The 24,192-nt window shown below is 39.5% G+C and overlaps 1 protein-coding gene across 1 annotated transcript in view; it reads right to left on the reverse strand.

The window, feature by feature from the left end:
* LOC110272041 overlaps nt 1-15,415 on the reverse strand; it is a 28,403-nt gene extending 12,988 nt beyond the window's left edge. Inside the window, exon 1 of the mRNA XM_021123831.1 lies at nt 15,140-15,415. Coding sequence (XP_020979490.1) covers nt 15,140-15,415 — 276 coding nt within the window. The remainder of the gene's footprint in view (nt 1-15,139) is intronic.

A 24,192-nucleotide genomic window follows, 5' to 3' on the forward strand; every position in this document is an offset into this window, starting at 1 on the left:
TCTGCTCTAAGTTCACAGGAAGAGGAAGCACTTATTCAAGTGCTAAGGACACACAAGACAGCTCTTGGGTGGTCCATAGGTGACCTTAAGGGCATAAGCCCAGCTAGATGCATGCACAAGATCTTATTGGAGGATAACGCTAAGCCAGTGGTTCAACCACAAAGGCGGCTAAATCCAGCTATGAAGGAAGTGGTGCAGAAAGAGGTCACCAAATTACTAGAGGCTGGGATTATTTATCCTATTTCTGATAGCCCCTGGGTGAGCCCTTCCAAGTTGTCCCCAAAAAGGGAGGCATGACAGTGGTTCATAATGAAAAAAATGAACTGGTTCCTACAAGAACAGTTACAGGGTGGCGCATGTGTATTGACTACAGCAGGCTCAATACAGCCACCAGAAAGGATCACTTTCCTTTACCATTCATAGACCAGATGCTAGAAAGACTAGCAGGTCATGATTATTACTACTTTTTGGATGCTTATTCAGGCTACAACCAAATTGTAGTAGATCCCCAGGATCAAGAGAAAACAGCATTCACATGTCCATCTGGAGTATTTGCTTACAGAAGGATGCCATTTGGGCTGTGTAATGCACCTGCAACCTTTCAGAGATGCATGCTCTCTATTTTCTCTGATATGGTAGAAACATTTCTGGAAGTCTTCATGGATGACTTCTCAGTATATGGAGACTCATTCAGCTCCTATCTTGATCACCTGACACTGGTTCTGAAAAGATGCCAAGAGACCAACCTGGTTTTAAACTGGGAAAAATGTCACTTTATGGTGACTGAAGGGATTGTCCTTGGGCATAAAATTTCAAACAAGGGAATAGAGGTGGATCAAGCTAAAATAGAGGTAATTGAAAAATTACCACCACCTGCCAATGTTAAGGCAATCAGAAGCTTTCTGGGGCATGTAGGATTCTATAGGAGGTTTATAAAGGATTTTTCCAAAATTGCAAAACCTCTAAGCAACCTGCTAGCTGCTGACACGCCATTTTTGTTTGACACAGAGTGCCTGCAGGCGTTTGAAACTCTGAAAGCCAAGCTGGTCACAGCACCAGTTATCTCTGCACCAGACTGGAAATTACCATTCGAATTAATGTGTGATGCCAGTGATCACGCCATTGGCGCAGTACTGGGGCAGAGGCATGACAAACTTCTGCATGTCATTTATTATGCTAGCCGTGTTTTAAATGATGCCCAGAAAAATTACACAACCACAGAAAAGGAATTGCTTGCAGTGGTCTATGCCATTGACAAGTTTAGATCATACTTAGTAGGATCAAAAGTGATTGTGTACACTGACCATGCTGCTCTTAAATATCTACTTACAAAGCAGGATTCAAAACCCAGGCTTATAAGATGGGTATTGCTTTTGCAAGAGTTTGATATAGAAATAAGAGACAGAAAAGGAACAGAGAACCAAGTGGCTGATCATCTGTCCCGGATAGAGCCAGTAGAAGGGATGTCCTTCCCCTCTCTTGAAATCTGTGAGACCTTTCCAGATGAGCATTTGTTTGCCATTCAGGAAACACCATGGTTTGCAGACATTGCAAACTATAAAGCTGCAAGGTTCATACCCAAGGAGTACAGCAGGCAACAAAAGAAAAAATTAATTACTGATGCAAAGTACTACTTGTGGGATGAACTCTATCTCTTTAAGAGATGTGCAGACGGAATAATCCGTAGGTGTGTGCCTAGAGAAGAAGCACAGAGGATCTTATGGCATTGCCATGGATCACAATATGGAGGCCATTTCGGAGGTGAGCGAACAGCCACCAAGGTCCTCCAATGTGGCTTCTACTGGCCTACCCTATATAGAGATTCCTGAGAGTTTGTACGTAACTGTGACAGCTGCCAAAGAGCTGGTAATCTGCCTCATGGTTACGCAATGCCTCAACAAGGGATCTTGGAGATTGAGTTGTTTGATGTATGGGGAATCGACTTCATGGGACCGTTTCCACCATCATACTCAAACACTTATATTCTGGTGGCAGTCGATTATGTATCAAAATGGGTAGAGGCCATTGCCACACCCACTAATGATACTAAGACAGTGCTGAAATTCCTCCAGAAACATATCTTCAGCAGGTTTGGTGTCCCTAGAGTACTAATCAGTGATGGGGGCACTCACCTCTGCAACAAACAGCTTTACTCTGCCATGGTCCGGTATGGGATTAGCCATAAGGTGGCCACTCCATATCATCCACAGACAAATGGGCAAGCTGAAGTTTCTAATAGAGAACTAAAAAGAATCCTGGAACGGACTGTAAGTACCCGTAGAAAGGATTGGACAAGAGGCTTGGATGATGCTCTGTGGGCTTATAGAACAGCATTCAAAACTCCTCTAAGGACCTCTCCATACCAGCTTGTATATGGTAAGGCCTGTCATCTGCCCGTGGAACTGGAACATAAGGCCTACTAGGCAACCAGATTCCTGAACTTTGATGCCAAATTAGCCGGAAAAAAAAAGATTGCTCCAGCTAAATGATCTAGAGGAATTTAGACTCACTGCTTTTGAAAATGCCAAGCTTTATAAGGAAAAATAAAAAAGATGGCATGACAGAAAGCTGTCATCAAGAGTCTTTGAACCAGGACAAAAGGTTCTGTTGTTTAACTCTAGGCTCAGGCTATTCCCCGGGAAACTGAAATCCCGGTGGAGGAGACCATATGTGATTACAAGTGTATCACCATATGGTTATGTGGAGCTTCAAGATATTGATTCTGATAAGAAGTTCATTGTTAATGGACAGAGAATCAAGCACTATCTTGAAGGCAATGTTGAGCAAGAGTGCTCAAGGCTGAGGCTAGATTAAAAAGCTCAGCAAGGTCCAGCTAAAGACAATAAAGAAGCGCTTGCTGGGAGGCAACCCAGCCATTGGCAACACTTTCTCTATCATTTTACCCTATTCTTAATTTTATTTGTTTATATAAAGTTCATTGTTAATAAGATAAAGAGTCAATTACATAAGTTCACAGGGTTACAGAAGGATTCAGCACACAAAACAGAGAAAAAGAGCTCAATGGCAAGAAAACGCCAGTAAAAATCTGTTTTGGGCGTTCAACGCCCAAAAGAAGCATCCACTGGGCGTTGAACGCCAGTAAGGATAGCTATTTGGGCGTTAAACGCCAGAAAGAAGCATCTTCTGGGCATTGAACGCCAGAAAGAAGCTCCTTCTGGGCGTTTAACGCCAGATTTACAGCGTCCTGGGCGTTCAGAAAAATGCCCAGTGACAAAGGAGTTCCTAGCGTTCAACGCCAGAAAGAAGCAACAGCTGGGCGTTGAACGCCCAGGAGAAGCAGCATTTGGGCGTTAAATGCCCAAAACATGCAGCATTTGGGCGTTTAACGCCAGGATGGTGGGGAGGAGGTAAATTCATTTTTGCTTCGTATTTGTCATTTTAATTTTAATTTTCATGTTTCAATTCATGATTTCTTGCATAAACATGTTACAAACCCTGATTTCTAAAATCCCTAATTTCTAAAAACCCTAATTTAAAAATATCAAATGTATCTTAATCCATAAGCACAAATTCTTTTTCAATCCAATCCAACTCTTTTTCAAATTTTCAAAAACAAATCTATCTCTTTTCATTCTAAAATCTTTTCAACTCATCAATATCTTTTTCAAATCTCCACATTATCTTTTTCAAAATCCAAAATTATATTTTTCAAATATCTTTCATATCTTTTAAATTTTAAATCACATCTTCTCATATCATACTTATTTTTTATAAATCATATCTTCTATCTTATCTTTTTTTTTTTAAATTTTCGAAAACCCACCCCCCCTTTTAAATCCACTTTCGGCCTCCCTCCTCTCATCCACCGTTCGACACTAGCTCTCCTTCTATCCCTCTCCTTTCTTTTCTTTTGCTTGAGGACAAGCAAACCTCTAAGTTTGGTGTGTTTATCTGTGATCACTAAATTATACCCACTAAGATCATGACCCCTAAAGGAAAACAAACCACTCCAAAAGGCAAGAAAGAGAGTACTCCAAAACCACTTTGGAATCAAGGGAAGTTCTTAACCAAAGAACATTCAGACCATTACTACAAAATAATGGGTCTAAGATCAGTAATCCCAGAAGTCAAGTTCGATCTGAAGGAAGATGAATATCCGGAGATCCAAGAGCAGATTCGAAACAGGAACTGGGAAGTCCTAGCTAATCCTGAAACAAAAGTGGGAAGGAATATGGTTCAGGAGTTCTACGCTAATCTGTGGCAAACAGACAGGCAGAGAATATCTAGAACTGCCCTCTATGACTATCGGACTATGGTTAGAGGAAAGATTGTTCACATCCACCCTGACAAAATCAGGGAGATCTTTAAGCTACCTCAGCTGAAAGATGACCCAGACTCCTTCAATAGGAGAATGATGAGAACAAACAAGGGCCTGGATAAGATTCTAGAGGATATATGCATCCCTGGAGCCAGGTGGACCACCAGCAGCAAGGGTGTCCGAAATCAACTCAAGAGAGAAGATCTCAAACCAGTCGCCAGAGGATGGCTGGACTTCATTGGGCGTTCTATATTGCCCACTAGCAACCGTTCTGAAGTCACCGTTAAAAGAGCAGTGATGATCCATTGCATTATGTTGGGAAAAGAAGTGAAAGTTCATCAACTGATTCCATCTGAGTTTTACATACTTGCAAACAAGAACTCCAAAGATGCCAGGTTGGCTTATCCAAGCCTAATCTCTATGCTCTGCAAAGATGCTGGAGTGAGGATGGGAATAACGGAGTACATCTCAGTGGAGCAACCAATCACTAAAACCACAATGGAAAAACAACAAATGCAGGATGACCCCATCAAGAGGAGGGCGCAAGAATTCCTCCCGGAAGTCCCTCAATTTGAATATTGGGAACAGCTTGAAGCATCTGTCACCAAGATAAAGGAAGAACAGCAAAATAAAGGATGAACAGCAAAATAAAGGAAAAAACAAAGTGCTTAGGGCCACGGCCAAGACTCATAAAGTAGCTGTGTTCAAGAATCAACATACTAAACTAGGAGAATCAATAACACTATCTAAATTCTAAGTTCCTATAGATGCCAATCATTCAGAGCTTCAATGGATAAAGTGAGATGCCAAAACTGTTCGGAAGCAAAAAGCTACTAGTCCCGCTCATTTAATTAGAATCTGAGCTTCACACAAAAACTCTGAGATATTATTGCTTCGTGACTTATCTGTATTCTATTTTATTTGTCTAGTTGCTTGGGGACAAGCAACAATTTAAGTTTGGTGTTGTGATGAGCGGATATTTTATTCGCTTTTTGGGGTTAATTTCATGTAGTTCTTAGGATGTTTTAGTTAAGTTTTTAGTGTATTTTCATTAGTTTCTAGGAAAAATTCATATTTCTGGACTTTACTACGAGTTTGTGTGTTTTTCTGTAAATTCAGGTATTTTCTGGCTGAAATTGAGGGAGCTGAGCAAAAATCTGATTCAGGCTGAAAAAGGACTGCTGATGCTGTTGGATTCTGACCTCTCTGCACTCGGAATGAATTTTCTGGAGCTACAGAAGTCCAATTGGCGCGCTTCTAATTGCGTTGGAAAGTAGACATCCAGGGCTTTCCAGCAATATATAATAGTCCATACTTTTCTCAAGGATAGACAACGTAAACTGGCGTTCAACACCAGTTCCATGTTGCAGTCTGGCGTCCAGTGCCAGAAACAGGTTACAAGTTGGAGTTCAACGCCAGAAACAGGTTACAACCTGGCGTTGAACGCCCAAAGCAGCCCAGGCACGTGAGAAGCTTTAATCTTAGCCCCAGCACACACCAAGTGGGCCCCAGAAGTGGATTTCTGTACTATCTATCATAGTTTACTCATTTTCTATAAACCTAGGTTACTAGCTTAGTATTTAAACAACTTTTAGAGATTTATTTTGTATCTCATGACATTTTAGATCTGAAATTTGTTCTAAACCTTGTCTGTGGTATTCCGAGTAGGATTCTGGGATTGGATGACTGTGACGGGCTTCAAACTCGCGAGTGTTGGGCGTAGTGATAGATGCAAAAGGATAGTAAATCCTATTCCAGTATTATCGAGAACCTCTAGATGATTAGCCGTGCTGTGACAGAGCATTTGGACCATTTTCATTGAGGAGATGGGAAGTAGCCATTGACAACGGTGACACCATACATAGAGCTTGCCATGGAAGGAACTTTGCACTTTTGCATGCATGAAAGAAGAGGAATACAAGAGAAAAGCTAAAATTCAGAAGACAAAGCATCTCCAAAATCCCAACATATTCTCCATTACTGCATAATAAGTATTTATTTCATACTCTCTTATTTTTCATAATTCAATTTGATAAGTGAATTGTTTTCCTGACTAAGAGTTACAAGATAACCATAGATTGCTTCAAGCCAATAATCTCCGTGGGATTCGACCCTTACTCACATAAGGTATTACTTGGACGACTGATGTGCGGAAAACGATCCGACACAAAACTCACCGGCAAGTGCACCGGGTCGCATCAAGTAATAATAACTCACGGGAGTGAGGTCGATCCCACAGGGATTGAAGGATTGAGCAATTTTAGCTTAGTGGTTGATTTAGTCAAGCGAATCAAGATTTGGTAGATCTCAGGACCCAAGAGACTAGATAACCAAGTCTAGATCTCAATGCCTTCCTAGATCCAACAAGAACAATTGCAAAGGAAATGTAAATAGCAAAGAAAGTAGATGAAGAAGCAATTAACCGAAACTGAAATTCAATTAAGCAGAGAATTAAACAAGATCCCAAGGTGAGATTGAAACAGATTTCCTTCAATTCTCCAACCCAAGATCCAAGACAATTGTAAGTAAAGAGTGCTGGGCAAGAACAAGGAAGAAGAGAGATCAATTCTCCTCCCAAATTCTCTTGAATTAAAACAACAATGCCAAGAAAAATGTAAAATGAGCTCTCTACTAAGTGCACTAATCAAACCGAAAAGAAAGCTCTCCTAAAAACTTAAATCCTATGCTATTTATACACTTTCTTCAAATGGTCTTCAAGCCTTCAATTGGGCCTTTGCTCTTGATGGAATTGGGTTGATAGAGGCCTTGGTTGATTGCTCTTGGAGTTTGGAGAAGAATCGAATTGAACCGGGTTTGGAATCATGAAAGCTTGAGTAAAAGTTTGAGTAAAAGTTTGAGGCAAACTTTTACTCCAACTTTTTACATCAGCCACCCTCTTTTGCTGATACCAACGTTGGGGCAAAAGTTAGGGGTCAAACTTTTGCTCCAACGTTGGCCTCCCCTTGCACACTCATGGTGCCAACGTTTGCCAAAAAGTTAGAGGCAAACGTTGGCGCAAACTTTTGCTCTCCAGGGTGTGTTGTTCATGCGCCAACGTTTGCCAAAAAGTTTGAGGCAAACTTTTGCTCAAACTTTTTGTCCTCTCTTCCTCCTAGCCATTCTTTCTTGCTTCAACCTTTTTCCAAGCTTTCTTCCCCTATCATTAATCAACCAAACACATCAAAGCTATGCTCAAAATCATGAGATATTCATTCTTTCATAATATGTGACAATTATAGCAGAAAACCTCATGAAATAGCATGAATTCATACATGGTTGATTAAATCAAAGGAAGCATGAAAATCTATCCAATTGGCTTGCTTATGGCTCAAGAAAGTGCATAATTCAATTGAAAACAAAAGAAAAAGGCTAGTGAAACTAGGCTAAGATGACTTGTCATCAACGACCCAGTGCACTTGCTGGTTAGTTGTGCGGAATTACATAGTGTGAAGTAATTTTCGTGCACCAAATACCAAGTACAGCTATCGCACGGCTAATCATCTGTCAGTTCCCGCTAGCGTCGGAATAGGACCCTTGTCCTTTTGCACACTGTCACTGTGCCCAACATTTGCAAGTTTGAAGCTCGTCACAGTCATCCCTTCCCAGATCCTACTCGGAATACCACAGACAAGGTTTAGGCTTTCCAGATCTCAGGAATGGCTGCCAATGGTTCTAGCCTCTACCACGAAGATTCTAATCTCACAGACTCAGTTCGTGTATTAGAGATCCAAGAGATACGCACTCAAGTTGTCGCCCAATGACTACGTTGAGCTCAGATAGAACGGAAGTGGTTGTCAGGCACGCGTTCATAGGTTTGAGAATAATGATGAGTGTCACGGATCATATCATTCTCCAGATTGAGGTACGAGTGAGTATCTTAGAATAAAATCAGGTGTGATTGAATAGAAAACAGTAGTAATTGCATTAATTCATGAAGAACAGCAGAGCTCCACACCTTAATCTATAGGGTGTAGAAAATCCACCGTAGAAAATACATAAGTAAAAGAGGTTTAGGCATGGCCGTGAGGCCAACCTCCAAACGTGAACAATGGTCTCCAAGTATAGTCTCAAAAGTCTGTAAAGATGATAAAAGTCTATCAAAAGATGTGAATACAATAGTAAAAAGTGCTATTTATACTAAACTAGTAACTTTGGTTTACAGAAAATGAGTAACTAAGTGCAGATAGTGCAGAAATCCACTTCCGGGGCCCACTTGGTGTGTGCTTGGGCTGAGCATTGAGCTTTACACGTGCATAGGCTGTTCTTGGAGTTAAACGCCAGCTTGGGTGTCAGTTTGGGCGTTTAACTCCAGTTTTGGTGCCAGTTCTGGCATTTTACTCCAGAAAAGGGTCTTTGGTGGGCATTTGAATGCCAATTTGGGCCATCAAATCTCGGGCAAAGTATAGACTATTATACATTGCTTGAAAGCTGATCGCCCCAAAGACTATGTTGGTATAGAATTTCTCAATAAAATCCCGTTGCAAGTATAGCTCTTCCCAACAACAATCCTCGAGTATCAAATTTAGAAGGGAATTTGGTTGTCACAAGTTCAACCCCAATAAAAGTAACCGAAGTATTCAAACCGCGGGTCGTCTCACAAGGAATGGGCAAACATGTGCTTCAACATTGGTTAGAAATCCGGGGTTGCAAATCATGAGCAAGAAATTAAACTAGGAATACCAACAAGCAAGTAATCTTGAGATGCAAGAAACTAATTCAAACAACTAGAGCAAAATGTAGATAATTCCAAACTCATAAAATAACATCCAATGTAATTCTATTCTAAACTAAACAAGTAACTATAACTAAGACAAAGCAGTAAAGATTTTTGGATTTTCAAATATGAATGATAAAAGCAACTCTTGGCTAGGCATGGGAATTGGGGTCACTATCCTTGTCTAATAACCATATCATGACAATTATGAATAACCAAACTCATTAAGTCTACTTCTATACTTGAAGTATGTTAAATAGTTTGGTCAACATCAAACCATAAGGTTCAATCTAACTACCAATTAACTTGGTAGTAGGCTAGTGTTAATGGCTATCAAATTGACCACTAAGGGTTCTCAAATCATCAAATCCATTAGACCCAATGACTCAAGTTTACCCAATTCCCTTAGCCTAGGCCAAGAGTAAAGAGAACTACTACATAATCAAAGGAAACATTTCATCAAACAAATGGTAAGCATTAATAAAAGACCTATTTAAATTGCAATTAAATTGGAACTAACAAGTACCCACTAACAATTATCAACATACAATCACTCAAACAACACAATTAATCATGGAAATCATCAATGCAACAATAACAAATCAAGATCTACAAGATTCATGGAATGAGTATAAAATGACAAACAACAAGGAAATATAAAACTAACACAAGATCTAAACAAAATTATACTAGAGAATTCAAATTAAACAATTAAAACTAGTAATTAACAATATCCAATTCAGAATTCAACAAGGAAAGATCAAATTAAAGCTAGATCTAGAGAGGAACAAGGGTTTCTCTCTCAAGAAGAACAAAGAACCAAAAACTAGCTAAAATTGTGTGTAAGTGTAAAATGATTGATCCCCCCCCCCTTTTCCCTAGCATCCTTGGGTCTTTTCCATGCAGAAACAGCTTGAATTTGGGCCTGATGAGCCTCAAAAATCGTCAGGCACGATTTCCTTTAATGAGGTCACGTGCAGCTTTCCGCGCGTGCGCGCCATGCGTGCGTGCGCGCCATGTGTGCGTGCGCGCCGATTGCTTTTGTGATCCACGCGTGCGCGTCATGTGCGCGTGCGGGTTGGTGGGATTTCTCTGATCCGCGCGGATGCGTCCATCCTTGCACACCGCTTCCAGCTATCCACATCCACGTGTGCACGTGAAGTGCGCGTGCGTGTTGGTGCTGAAGTTCCCAAAATCCAAGTCTTCATGTTCCTCCCTTTTGTGCATGCTTTCTTTCTCTCTTCTAGGCCATTCTTGTCCTATAAATCCTGAAATCACTCAGCAAATACATCACGGCATTGAATGACAATAAAAGAGGATCAAAATATAGCAATTCTAAGGCAAAATAAGCATGTTTTTCATCATGGAGCAATATTAGGAAGAGAACACAAAACCATGCATTTCTTGTGAATAAGTGTGAAAAATATTGACAAAACTCCCCAAATTCTACACAATATAAACCACAAAATTGGGGTTTATCAAAAGCCCAAGATGTCTACTTTCCAACGCAATTGAGAGTGCGCCAATTGGGCTTCTGTAACTCCAGAAAATCCACTTCGAGTGCTGGAGGGTCAAAATCTAACAGCATCTGCAGTCCTTTTTCAGCCTCTGAATTAGATTTTTGCTCAGGTCTCTCAATTTCAACCAGAAAATATCTGAAATCACAGAAAAATGCACAAACTCATAGTAAAGTCCAGAAATGTGATTTTTTCATAAAAACTAATAAAAATATAATAAAAAGTAACTAAATCATACTAAAAACTATGTAAAAACAATGCCAAAAAGGGTATAAATTATCCGCTCATCACAACACCAAACTTAAATTGTTGCTTGTCCCCAAGAAACTAAAAACAAAATAGGATAAAAAGAAGAGAAAATACAATAAATTCCAAACTTATCAATGAACTTAGTTCCAATTAGATGAGCGGGGCTAGTAGCCTTTTTGCTTCTGAACAGTTTTGGCATCTCACGTTATCCTTTGAAGTTCAGAATGATTGGCATCCATAGGAACTCAGAATTCAGATAGTGTTATTGATTCTATTAGTTTAGTATGTTGATTCTTGAACACAGCTACTTTATGAGTCTTGGCCGTGACCCTAAGCATTTTGTTTTCCAGTATTACCACCGGATACATAAATGCCACAGACATATAACTGGGTGAACCTTTTCAGATTGTGACTCAGCTTTGCTAGAGTCCCCAGTTAGAGGTGCCCAGAGCTCTTAAGCACACACTCTTTTTTTTTTTTGCTTTGGACCATGACTTTAACCGCTCAGTCTCAAGCTTTTCACTTGACACCTTCACGCCACAAGCACATGGTTAGGACAACTTGATTCAGCCGCTTAGGCCAGGATTTTATTCCTTTGGGCCCTCCTATCCATTAATGCTCAAAGCCTTGGATCCTTTTTACCCTTGCCTTTTGGCTTAAAGGGCTATTGGCTTTTTCTGCTTGCTTTTTTCTTTTTCTTTCTTTTTTTTCGCAATTTTTTGCAAGCTTTTGCTATTCACTGATTTTTCTTGCTTCAAGAATCAATTTTACGATTTTTCAAATTATCAATAATATTTCTCTTTTATCATTATTCTTTCAAGAGTCAACAATTTTAACATTCATAAACAACAATATCAAAAATATGCACTGTTCAAGCATTCATTCAGAAAACAAAAAGTATTGCCACCACCTCAAAGTAATTAAACTATTTTCAAGATAAAATTCGAAATTCATGTACTCCTTGTTCTTTTGCAAATAAAAATATTTTTTCATTTAAGAAAGGTGAAGGATTCATAGGACATTCATAGCTTTAAGACATAGACACTAAACACTAATGATCATGTAATAAAGACACAAACATAGACAAAACATAAAGCATAAATTTCGAAAAACAGAAAAATAAGAACAAGAAAATTAAAGAACGGGTCCACCTTAGTGATGGCGGCTAGTTCTTCCTCTTGAAGATCTTATGGAGTGCTTGAGCTCCTCTATGTCTCTTCCTTGCCTTTGTTGCTCCTCCCTCATGACTCTTTGGTCCTCTCTGATTTCATGGAGGATGATGGAATGCTCTTGGTGCTCCATCCTTAGTTTCCTCATGTTAGAACTCAATTCCCCTAAAGAGGTGTTGATTTGCTCCCAATAGTTTTGATGTGTGAAAAACGATCCAACATAAAACTCACCGGCGAGTGTACCGGGTCGCATCAAGTAATAATAACTCACGTGAGTGAGGTTGATCCCACAGGGATTGAAGGATTGAGCAATTTTGGTTTAGTGGTTGATTTAGTCAAGCGAACAAGAGTTGATTTGAGTGATTTGTATCCAACAGAAGCTAAATTGCTTGAAATTTAAAGGGAGAGGGATAATTGACTGTAAATTAAAGGGCAAAGAAAGTAAAGACGCTGAATCTTAAAGTGCAAGTAATATAAATTGTAGAAACTTAGATTGCAAGAAATGTAAATGACTGAAACTTAAAGTGCAAGAAATGTAAATTACTTGAATTATAAAAGGAATTGGGAATTGAGATTGCAGAAATTAAACAAAGAAAAGTAAATTGCAATGGATAGGAAAATAAAGGATGAATTAAACTGAAGTAAATCTCAAACCGAAAAAGTAATTTGGCTTGAAGAAGCCTCAACAGATGAACAGAAAGGAAATTCCAGATCTCAGGGGTGAAGAGACTAGAAAACTAAATCCAGATCTCACTACCTTCCTTGATCCAATTCAGAAATCAATTGCAAGTGAATTTAAAATCAAACAGTAGAAGAAATAAATTAAAATCTCAATTTCTCCAATGATGCAGTGAAATAAAAACAGAGAGAGATCTCAAGGTAAGATTGAGACAGAATTTTCTCAATTCTCAACACCCAAGACTCAAGTAAAGCTTTGCAGAAAATGAAAATAGGAAACCCAGAGAGGAAGAGAATTCAATTCTCCTCCAAGATCCAAAATCAAAGTTACAGAAAGAAAAAATTCTAAAAGAGGTACAAATGTTCAAAGTAAAAGTTGCCGTCCTATTCTAAATCAAACTAACTTCTATTTATACACTTCCTTCTTTTGATCATTAAGCCTTGAATTTGGGCCTTGGCCTTGATGGAATTGGATTGAAGATAGCCTTAGTTGATTGCTCTTGGACTTGGAAAGAAATCCGTTTGCAATTTGGACTTTGGAGCTTTTAAGTTTGAGTCAAAGTTTGAGGCAAACTTTAACTCAAACGTTGGAGTGTTAGCCTTATGCATAACAGTGCTCTTTCTGTCACTCACGTTTGAGGTCAAATGTGAGCTCAAACGTGCTCCCTCCAAGGCCATGTTGCAGCCAACGTTTGACCTCAAGTTTGAGGCAAACGTTGGTCAAACTTTAAGTCCCCCTGGTATAGTAATTGTGCCAACGTTTGACCTCAAGTTTGAGGCAAACGTTGGTGCAAACGTTAAGCCTCCCCTGGTGTCTTTGTGAGCCAACGTTTGACCTCAAGTTTGAGGCAAACGTTGGCGCAAACGTTGCTTCCCCCAGGGTTAGTTTTTGAGCCAACGTTTGATCTCAAGTTTGAGGAAAACATTGGCGCAAACTTTGGCTTCTCCAGGGCTTGTTGTTGCACCAATGTTTGACCTCAAGTTTGAGGCAAACGTTGGCGCAAACTTTGGCTTCTCTAGAGTATAATTTTGAACCAACGTTTGACTTCAAGTTTGAGGCAAACGTTGGTGCAAACATTGGCTTCTCCAGGGCTTGTTCTTAAGCCAACGTTTGACCTCAAGTTTGAGGCAAACGTTGGCACAAACTTGAGCTCTTCCCAGGGTGGTTTTGCTGCCTTCATTTCCATTGCTGCCATCCCCTTTCTTCAACCTTCCTCCAAGCCTTTTGGTCACCTGTCATCAATCAACAAATGCATCAAAGCTATGCTAAAATCATGAGACTTCTTATCATCCTTGACATATAAGCAATTATAGCACAAAATCTCATGAAAATGCGTCAATTTACTCATGGTTGATTGAATCCAAATACACATGAATTCCTACCCAAATGGCTTACTTGTAACTTAAGAAAGTGTATAAAACCTATTAAAACAAAGGAAAAAGACTAGTAAAACTAGGCTAAGATGCCTTGGCATCACAACACCAAACTTAAATCTTTCTTGTCCCCAAGCAAGCATCAAACATAAGAGAGAATGACATGAAGCAGAGAAGTGTGCATATCCTTATTAAGCATATAGTTGAATTTAGTCCATGGGGTTTATATACAGACAATGGTGGTTCATTTATTGCTTGCTGTTACATAAGAGATGTTTCCTCAAAGGTTTACTAAGTTTGCTGCTACAAGGCTTTACTTTGGCTTGTTCCCTTGCTAACTTTTCCCTCTTTGTTTTTCTCAGAGAGCTTATTATTCTTTGAAGGCTTGGTGGCAAATGTTACAGCATCCTTTGGCTTAATTTTTTCTCAACATTCCTTCACCACAGACACATGGCTAACCCTTTTCTTCCTAGGATCATTGATGCCCAGCATCTCTTTGGATAACTAAGTGTTTTGTAGCTAGGTTGCTTTTTATTGTGGACTTTCAGTTGGCAATCCCAAATCAGTTGATCTAAGTGGCCAAGTTTTGAAATACTCCTCAGAACTTACTTGTCCAAGGATATCCTAATACAAAAACACCACAGGCATGTGTCCTAGGGTCCAAGCTATTAGTGCCTAGCCTTATTGTTTATTTTCTTTGCCACTTTTGGCTTTTTCTCTTCCTTTTTCTTTCTGTTATTTCATTCTCAAGGGATCTTAAATGGTACAAGCCTTCATAACAACAAACCAGTTCACACTTCAAAGAACATATCATTATGCAGCACTTATTTTATGAACCATACATTAAATCAACAAATACCACCACTAACTTTCATTCTTACTTATGCAACATTGGATATTTACTTCCTAGTTCAAGCATTTCTCTTTTATTAAATTAAAAAGGCACAGGGGACAAAGCATACATTTAGTTAGGTGAAAGTGAATAAATACAAGAACACACTTAGGCTAACCTATTTATTGCAAAGTTAAACAGACAGGATGTAAAAACTATTAAAATAAAATGACTATCAACTAAACAAGCATGCTCTTTCTTTATTTGATGTGATAAGCAAAGAGCAATTCCACCTTTCAATTGTCTTTCTTTTTTCTTCTCACTTGCTTGTTTGCTGGTTTCTCCCTTGCCCTTGCCTGTTAGCTTTTGCCAGAATCCAACTTTCTTCATTGTTTCTTTCACTCTATCTTCAAGGAATAATGCTTTTTCTACTTCTCTTTCATTCCTCCCCTTGAAGTATTCATCATAAATAGGAAATGATGGTTCCATATTGTGTAGATGATCCGCAATGTAGCTCAACTTTATTTGGCCATTTATGTTATAGTCAGCTTGAACTCCATACCTTGCATCCTGAAGGGTTGTGAATTCTTTGAAAGCTCTCATATTCTCAGCTTGCAGTTGGGTCAACTAGTCAAATGATTCATGAAATTGGAAAGCTTGTTCCTGTTGCATCACTAAGGATCTTGACTCATAATCCCTTTGTTGACTTATCATCCTCAACTGAAGCTCCTCTTGTCTTTGTTGAGACCTTGTGTACTGTGAATAGAATTCTTTCTGCTTCTCTTGAATCCCCATGTATTGTTGTGACAACCTCTCAATTGCCTCTTGCATCTGAACCATGTCCATATTGTTCTGTGGTTGGTATTGTTGCTGTTCCTCTTGTTCTCCTTGTGGTTCTTCTTGTGGTTCTTCTCTTCTTCTCCCTCTTTGTGGCCTTCGACCCTGTTGTACCTCTATGACAATCATCATTCTCTCGAAGGTTACAGGTAGGCCTGGATTCAACCATGTTGGGTTTGCATCCTCCATTGGCACTTTGGCTTTCCTGCATAGCCGCATAATGGTACTCGGGTAGTGTAGCCAAGCTTTAGCTGAACTCTTCTCTGCAATCCTTTGAATATCACTTGCAATGAGTTCGTGAACCTTCACTTCTCCTCCCATTATTATACAATATAACATGATAGCTCTTTTTTTTGTGACCTCCGAAGTGTTCACTGTGCCTAAGATTGATCTCTTTATTAGCTCATACCACCCTTTTGCTTCAGGGGTGAGATCTCCTCTTCTCAAGTATTTGTACTTGTTGTCAGCATCTCCTATCCACCCCATGTTCACCACACATATTTCACTAACAATTTCATCATAATCAGGGTCTTCATTTATTCTTTGATGGTACCCTGGCTCATCAAAATGGACTGTTTTTAGTCCTAAGACTTTCATGATAGCCTTTGAACTAAAATCCACTTTCATTCTCCGTACATAACTCTTATAAGTTGGGGCTTCATTCATGTCAAGCCTTGGGTTATTAGCATAAAATTCCCTTATGATGTTTGCATTGATCCTAGTGATTGGTGAGGTGAGCTCTTCCCATCTCCTCTTTTTAATCTTGGCTTTCATTTCCTGGCATCCTTCATCCGGTAATAAAATTGGGACTTCCGGATATATATGTTTACCATTCATCCATTCCAGTTGCAATTGATGGTACCATGATTTGAACTTCCATCGATTATATTCGGGTTCACTTTCTTCAACCATGGGTTCCTTTCCTCGTCTTCGTTTGTCTCTTGAAGAAGAAGCCATGCTCCCTTGATTGGTTGATATTGTTGAGGTTACGGGTGGTTGGAGAAGGTTGGATTTTTTATGTGCTTTTCGAGGAAAAGTGTTTTGAGGCTACGGTGGTATGGTAAATAATGATGAACCAAGGTGTTAGGGCTTTGGTAATAAATAACGCAAATTTTGAATGGTTGGACTCCAAGATGTGTGAAGCTTCTTCGTTCATGTGCATGGTTTAAAGGAGGCTTTTTATAGTCACTTTAATGAGGGATGGATGGTTAGGATTCATTTGGACAATTTACAAATCAAGAGAGTGCATGCAAAGTTGAATAAGGACAAGATTTTGCCTCTCCATGAAGTGCATCTCTTCAGTCATCAAAGCATTTCTCCAGGGTTGTACAGATTCTCCCTTCAAGCCATGTGATCCATTTTTGTCCTTATGCTAGCTTGCCTTTCCTTGTCTTGTACCCTCCATTGAATAGTTCTCTGACTACCTAATAATCACAACAAAACAAGCATTATCAAATTTGCAACAAGAGAACCTTTCATTTCTAAAACTATAGATTGACCATCATTCCTTATGCTTATTTAACTGTGACTTCTTTGTGTATAATTTTGGAGGACACCAAACATAGTGTTTGGTCATGTAGTCCAACATGTTACTTCCCCTAACTATTACCTTTGAAATTTCAGTGTCACTTTTGGTTAAACTTTCATAAGAAATGCTTTATTTTATTTCAAAAATTTTTTTACAAAAAAATATTTTTTTTAACAACTGTAAGCATCGTTGTACTTTCATGAGTTTCAAAACTCGAAGAGACTCTTGACTTTCATGACTTGTTCTTGTAATATGTATAACACTCAGCTTGAATGTTTGGTTACATATTCCAAGGAACATATATTTTGGTGTGCCTATGGGCACACCAAACTTAGAATTCGATCATATGCCCTCCAATGTCATGAATAGTTGTCAATTTTTCTCTAAAAGGAATTAAATTCATGCTAGTGCAACAATTATTGTTCATATTGAAATATTAGAGACAAGAAAACTAAATCATGGGTTGCCTCCAATGGAGTGCTCGTTTATTGTCACTAACTTGACATTGGCCCCCATTAGGGTGGTTGACGACTACAGTATCTCAGCTTGTCCCCCCTCACTGTGAGCTTCCTTTTTGTTCCTTGATGCTCAATTTCAGCATGCTCAAGTGAGAGTATTTTGCAAACTGTGTAGTAGTCTTTGGCTTGTTGGCTTGTTCCTAACTGTTGATAGATCAACTGTACTTCATCACCCTTGGAGAACCCCTCAGTTGGGATTTTCTTGTTCTTCCACCCCTTCTGAGTCTTTTTTTTTGCTTTTCTTTCTCCTTTCTGTTGATCTTTCTTTTTTGACAGAGGACCTTGTTTTGGGATTTTCCTTCTTAGTGGTCAACAATTCAATTTTTTCTTGAGTTCCTTCATCATTCAACATTATCTCATTCTCTTTTCTTCTTGCTGTGTTGTCTGTTTCTTACTTTAGAGGGTGATTACTGGTTGTCTTGTTGCTTCCTTCCTTCCATTGCAAGTCTTCCTTGTTAGTTTCCATGCAATTCTTCTTTTTATCAATGAGCTGTGTTTCTAGAAATACATTCAGAGTGATGTTTTCATCATGCATTTTGAGGGTCAGCTCTCCTTGCTCCACATCTATAATGGCCCTAGCTGTGGCCAAAAATGGTCTTCCAAGTATGATGGAATCACCTTCATCCTCATCTGAGTCTAAGACCACAAAGTCTGCAGGGAATATGAATTTGTCTACCTTAACTAGAAGGTTTTTAATCACACCCCTGGGGCATATCACTGACTTATCCACCAGTTCCAGAGACATTTGTATTGGCTTCACTTCCTCTATACAAAGCTTTTTCACCAAAGAAGAGGGCATTAGGTTGATACTTGCCCCTAAATCACACATTGCCTTGTTGATGATCAATCTTCCAATGGTACAAGGCAGAAAGAAACTTCCAGGGTCTTCAAGTTTGGGTGGAAGTCCTTTTTGAATTAATACCCTGCATTCTTCAGTGAGCATTATAGTTTCGTTCTCATGCCAACTCCTCTTCTTGTTAATAAGCTCTTTCAGAAATTTGGCATATAGAGGCATCTGCTCTAATGCTTCAGCCAAGGGAATGTTTTATCTCCAACTTCTTGAAAGTCTCAAGGAACTTATGAAAGTGTTGATCCTTTGCTTCTTTGTTGAACCTTTGGGGATATGGCAGTGGAGGTGTAAAGCTTTTCTCTGCTTGCTGCTGTCCTTGGGTTTGTTCCTCCTTTTCTCCCCTTGAATTATGTGGCTGGTTGTCCTTCTCTTTGAGCTTCTCTGGGACATTTTTGCTTATTTTCATGTCCTTGTTGCTAGCTTCCTCTTTTTCTGTTGGTTCTTTGTCGCTTTCCTTAGGCTTCTTGGTTGCTTCTTTGTTGTCCACCAATGTCTTTCCACTCCTCAGCTATATAGCTTTGCACTCCTCTTTTGGATTAGGAATGGTGTCACTTGGTAATGAGCTTGATGGTCTCTCAATAGTAATTTGCTTAGAAAGCTGTCCAATCTGCCTCTCCATATTCTTCATGGAAGCTTCCTGGTTCTTTGTTGTCATCTCTTGGTGCTTCATCATTTTCTCCATTAAGAGCTCCAAATTGGTGATCCTCTGAGAGTCTTGTGAGATTGGTTGGTTGTGGGGTATTGAGGGTTGATGGTAAGTATTTTGGTTGGTGGTTTGATTATTGGATGGATGATGGTTAGAGTTGGGGTAAGTGTTTTGGGGTTTTTTGTATGTATTTTGGTTGTTATTCTGCTGGTTGTTGTGGTTTGTGTTTTTCCAACTGTTTTGGTTTGAATTCTTTTGCCATGGCTGTTGAGTCTGAGTGTGATTGTCTCCCCATTTGAGGTTGGGGTGGTTCTTCCAGGATGGGTTATAAGTGTCACCATAAACCTCATTGTGTCCAGAGCCTTGATTATGCATGTAATTCACTTGTTCTTGCTGTTGATCTTCACAAGCTTCTTCACCTTGCCCCATGTGGTTGATGGCTGACTTAGAGGCTATCAATCCTCTTGGCCATTTGCTCAAATTGTTACTGAATTTGCTGCTGTATCATTTTGTTTTGAGCTAGGATTGAGTCCACTCCTTCCAACTCCATCACTCCTTTCCTTTGTGATGGTTGGCATTGCCTTTGGTGAGCAAAGAAATATTAGTTGTTAGCTACCATATCAATGAGATTTTGGGCCTCCTCTGCAGCTTTCATGAGTTGCAAAGAGCCTCCAGCTGAATGATCTAGAGCCTCCTGAGATTTCAATGTCAAGCCTTCACAAAAATTTCTGCAATATGTCCCATTCATTGAACATTTCAGGCTGGCACTTCCTGATTAGAGCCTTGTATCTCTCCCATGCCTCATAGATGGGTTCAGTATCCATCTGTGTGAATGTTTGTACTTCAGTCTTCAATCTAATAATCCTCTGAGATGGGTAAAATTTGGCAAGGAACTTGCTCACTAGATCTTCCCAATTGTTGATGCTATCTCTCGAGAATGATTCTAACCATTGAGTAGCTTTGTCTCTGAGGGAAAATGGAAATAACATCAGCTTGTAAATGTCAGGATGTACACCATTGGTTTTGACAGTATCACAAATACTCAGAAAGGTGGATAAGTGTTGGTTTGGGTCTTCAAGTGGTCCTCCTCCATAGGAGCAATTGTTTTGCACCAAGGTGATGAGCTGTGGCTTCAGTTCAAAGTTATTTGCATTAACATTTGGGGTAAGAATGCTACTCCCACAATGTCTAGGATTTGCAAATGTGTAGAAAGCCAAAACTCTTCTCTATGGTGGATTGTTGTTGTTGTTGGCTACTCCTGCTGGTGGATTTGTTGGGTTTGTTGAGTGTTCCTCTATATCTTGGAATTCTTCTTCTGAATCTTCTTCTCCAACAATGCCTTTCCCTCTTTCTGCTCTTCTTAATCTCCTGAGGGTTCTTTCATCTTGTTCACAAAAAGTGTGTATAGCTCCCCTTGTTCCTGACATACAAATAAAACAAAGAAAATCACACAAAACCAGAAAAACAGTAACACTTCAATCCATTGCTAGAGTGAAGTTTTGGTTAGTTTAGGCAAAAATTCAAACAGTTAATGTGTTAGTCAAAAATAAAGAAAAAGAAAAGAAAAAGTGCTTGATCTAGATCTCCACTTCACTTAATCATTATCAATCTAATTAATCCCCGACAACGGCGCCAAAAACTTGATGTGTGGAAAATGATCCAACACAAAACTCACCGGTGAGTGTATCAGGTCGCATCAAGTAATAATAACTCACGTGAGTGAGGTCGATCCCACAGGGATTGAAGGATTGAGCAATTTTGGTTTAGTGGTTGATTTAGTCAAGCGAACAAGGGTTGATTTGAGTGATTTGTATCCAACAGAAGCTAAATTGCTTGAAATTTAAAGGGAGAGGGATAATTGACTGTAAATTAAAGGGCAAAGAAATTAAAGAAGCTGAATCTTAAAGTGCAAGTAATATAAATTGCAGAAACTTAGATTGCAAGAAATGTAAATGATTGAAACTTAAAGTACAAGAAATGTAAATTGCTTGAATTATAAAAGGAATTGGGAATTGGGATTGCAGAAATTAAACAAAGAAAAGTAAATTGCAATGGACAGGAAAATAAAGGATGAATTAAACTGAAGTAAATCTCAAACAGAAAAAGTAATTTGGCTTGAAGAAGCCTCAACAGATAAACAGAAAGGAAATTCCAGATCTCAGGGGTCAAGAGACTAGAAAACTAAATCTAGATCTCACTACCTTCCTTGATCCAATTCAGAAATCAATTGCAAGTAAATTTAAAATCAAACAGTAGAAGAAATAAATCCAAATCTCAATTTCTCCAATGATGCAGTGAAATGAAAACAGAGAGAGATCTCAAGGTGAGATTCAGACAGAATTTCCTCAATTCTCAACACCCAAGACTCAAGTAAAGCTTTGCAGAAAATGAAAACAGGAAAGCCAGAGAGGAAGAGAATTCAATTCTCCTCCAAGATCCAAAATCAAAGTTACAGAAAGTAAAAATTCTAAAAGAGTTACAAATGTTCAAAGTAAAAGTTGCCGTCCTATTCTAAATCAAACTAACTTCTATTTATACACTTCCTTCTTTTGATCATTAAGACTTGAATTTGGGCCTTGGCCTTGATGGAATTGGATTGAAGATAGCCTTAGTTGATTGCTCTTGGACTTGAAAAGAAATCAGTTTGCAATTTGGACTTTGGAGCCTTTAAGTTTGAGTCAAAGTTTGAGGCAAACTTTAAATCAAACGTTGGAGTGTTAGCCTTATGTAGAACAGTGCTCTTTCTGTCACTCACGTTTGAGTTCACGTTTGAGGTCAAACGTGAGCTCAAATGTGCTCCCTCCAAGGCCATGTTGCAGCCAACGTTTGACCTCAAGTTTGAGGCAAACGTTGGCGCAAACTTTAGGTCCCCCTGGTATAGTAATTGTGCCAACGTTTGACCTCAAGTTTGAGGCAAACGTTGGCACAAACGTTAAGCCTCCCCTGATGTCTTTGTGAGCCAACATTGCTTCCCCCAGGGTTAGTTTTTGAGCCAATGTTTGACCTCAAGTTTGAGGCAAACGTTGGCGCAAACTTTGGGTTCTCCAGGACTTATTGTTGCACCAACGTTTGACCTCAAGTTTGAGGCAATCGTTGGCACAAACTTTGGCTTCTCCAGGGTATAATTTTGAACCAACGTTTGACCTCAAGTTTGAGGCAAACGTTGGTGCAAACGTTGGCTTCTCCAGGGCTTGTTGTCGAGGAAAGTCCATCCCTTAAGGCATCGAAGAGTGTTATGGAAAGGTGTGAAGAGGAGAGAAGAAGAGGTAGGGTAGATGGGATCCTGTGGGGTCCACAGATCCTGAGGTGTTAAGGAATTCTACTCCCTGCACCATTCTGGCGTTTAAACGCCCTCTATGTGCCAATTCTGGCGTTTAACGCCAGCTCTGCTACCTTTCCTGGCGTTAAACACTAGTCTGCTGCCCCTTTCTGGCGTTTAACGCCAGCCTGATGCCAGACACCCTTTTTTGCCGTTAAACGCCAGCCTGCCTGCCATTTCTGGCGTTTAACACCCAGAATGCTGCCAGACTGGGCGTTAAACGCCCATTCTGCTATCCTTACCTGTCCTTCAGGGTGTGCTGTTTTTTATGCTATTTTTTATTTTGCTTTAATTCTACAGCTGTTTTTTATGACTTCACATGATCATCAACCTAAAGAAAACATAAAATGACAATGGAATATAAATAAATATAATAACATTGGGTTGCCTCCCAATAAGTGCTTCTTTAATACCAATAGCTTAACAGTGAGCTCTTAGAGAGCTTCACAGAGACTCAGAGCTTAATGGTGGCCTCCCAACACCAAACTTAGAAGTTAAGTGTGGGGGCTCTGTTTGACTCTTTATTGAGAGAAGCTTTTCATGCTTCTTCTCTATGGTTACAAAAGAAGATCCTTGAGCCTTAAACGCAAGGTAGTCCTCATTCAATTGAAGGACTAACTCTCCTCTGTCCACATCAATCACAGCTCTTGCTGTGGCTTGGAAGGGTCTTCTAAGGATGATGGATTTATTTTCATCCTTCCCAGTGTCTAGGATTATGAAATTAGCAGGGATGTAAACGCCTTCAACCTTCACTAAGACATCCTCTACAACTCTATAAGCCTGTTTCCTTGATTTGACTACCAATTCTAGCGAGAATTTAGCAGCTTGTACCTCAAAGATCCCTAGTTTCTTCAGTACAGAGAGTGGCATGAGGTTTATTCCTGACCTCAGGTCACACAGAGCCTTCTCAAAGGTTATGGTGCCTATGATACAGGGTATTAAGAACTTTCCGGGATCCGGTTTCTTTTGAGGTAATTTCTGTTGAACCAAGGCATTTAGTTCATTGATGAGCAATGGAGGTTCATCCTCCCAGGTCTCATTACCAAATAACTTGGCATTCAGCTTCATGATTGCTCCTAGATACTGAGCAACTTACTCTTCAACAATATCTTCATCTTCTTCAGAGGAAGAATACTCATCAGAGCCCATGAATGGCAACAGTAAGTTCAGTGGAATCTCTATGGTATCTGTATGAGCCTCAGATTCCTTTGGTTCCTCAATAGGGAACTCCTTAGTGGTCAGTGGACGTCCATTGAGGTCTTCCTCACTGAAAATCACTACCTCTTCCTCTTCTATAGTTTTGGCCATGTTGGGTATATTGATGGCCTTACACTCTCTCTTTGGATTCTCTTCTGTATTGCTTGGGAGAGTACTAGGAGAGATTTCAGTAACTCTTTTACTCAGCTAACCCACTTGTGCCTCCAAATTTCTGATGGAAGACCTTGTTTCAGTCATGAAACTGAGAGTGGTCTTAGATAGATCAGAGACTATGGTTGCTAAGTCAGGGAGGCTCCGCTTAGAATTCACTATCTGTTGCTGAGAAGATGATGGAAAAGGCTTGCTATTGCCAAACCTATTTCTCCCATCATTATTATTATTGAAGCCTTGATTAGGCTTCTGTTGATCCTTCCATGAGAAATTAGGATGATTCCTCCATGAAGGATTCTAAGTGTTTCCATAGG

Source organism: Arachis ipaensis, chromosome B05 (assembly GCF_000816755.2).
Source record: "Arachis ipaensis cultivar K30076 chromosome B05, Araip1.1, whole genome shotgun sequence".
In the NCBI taxonomy this organism is placed as follows: Eukaryota; Viridiplantae; Streptophyta; class Magnoliopsida; order Fabales; family Fabaceae; genus Arachis; species Arachis ipaensis.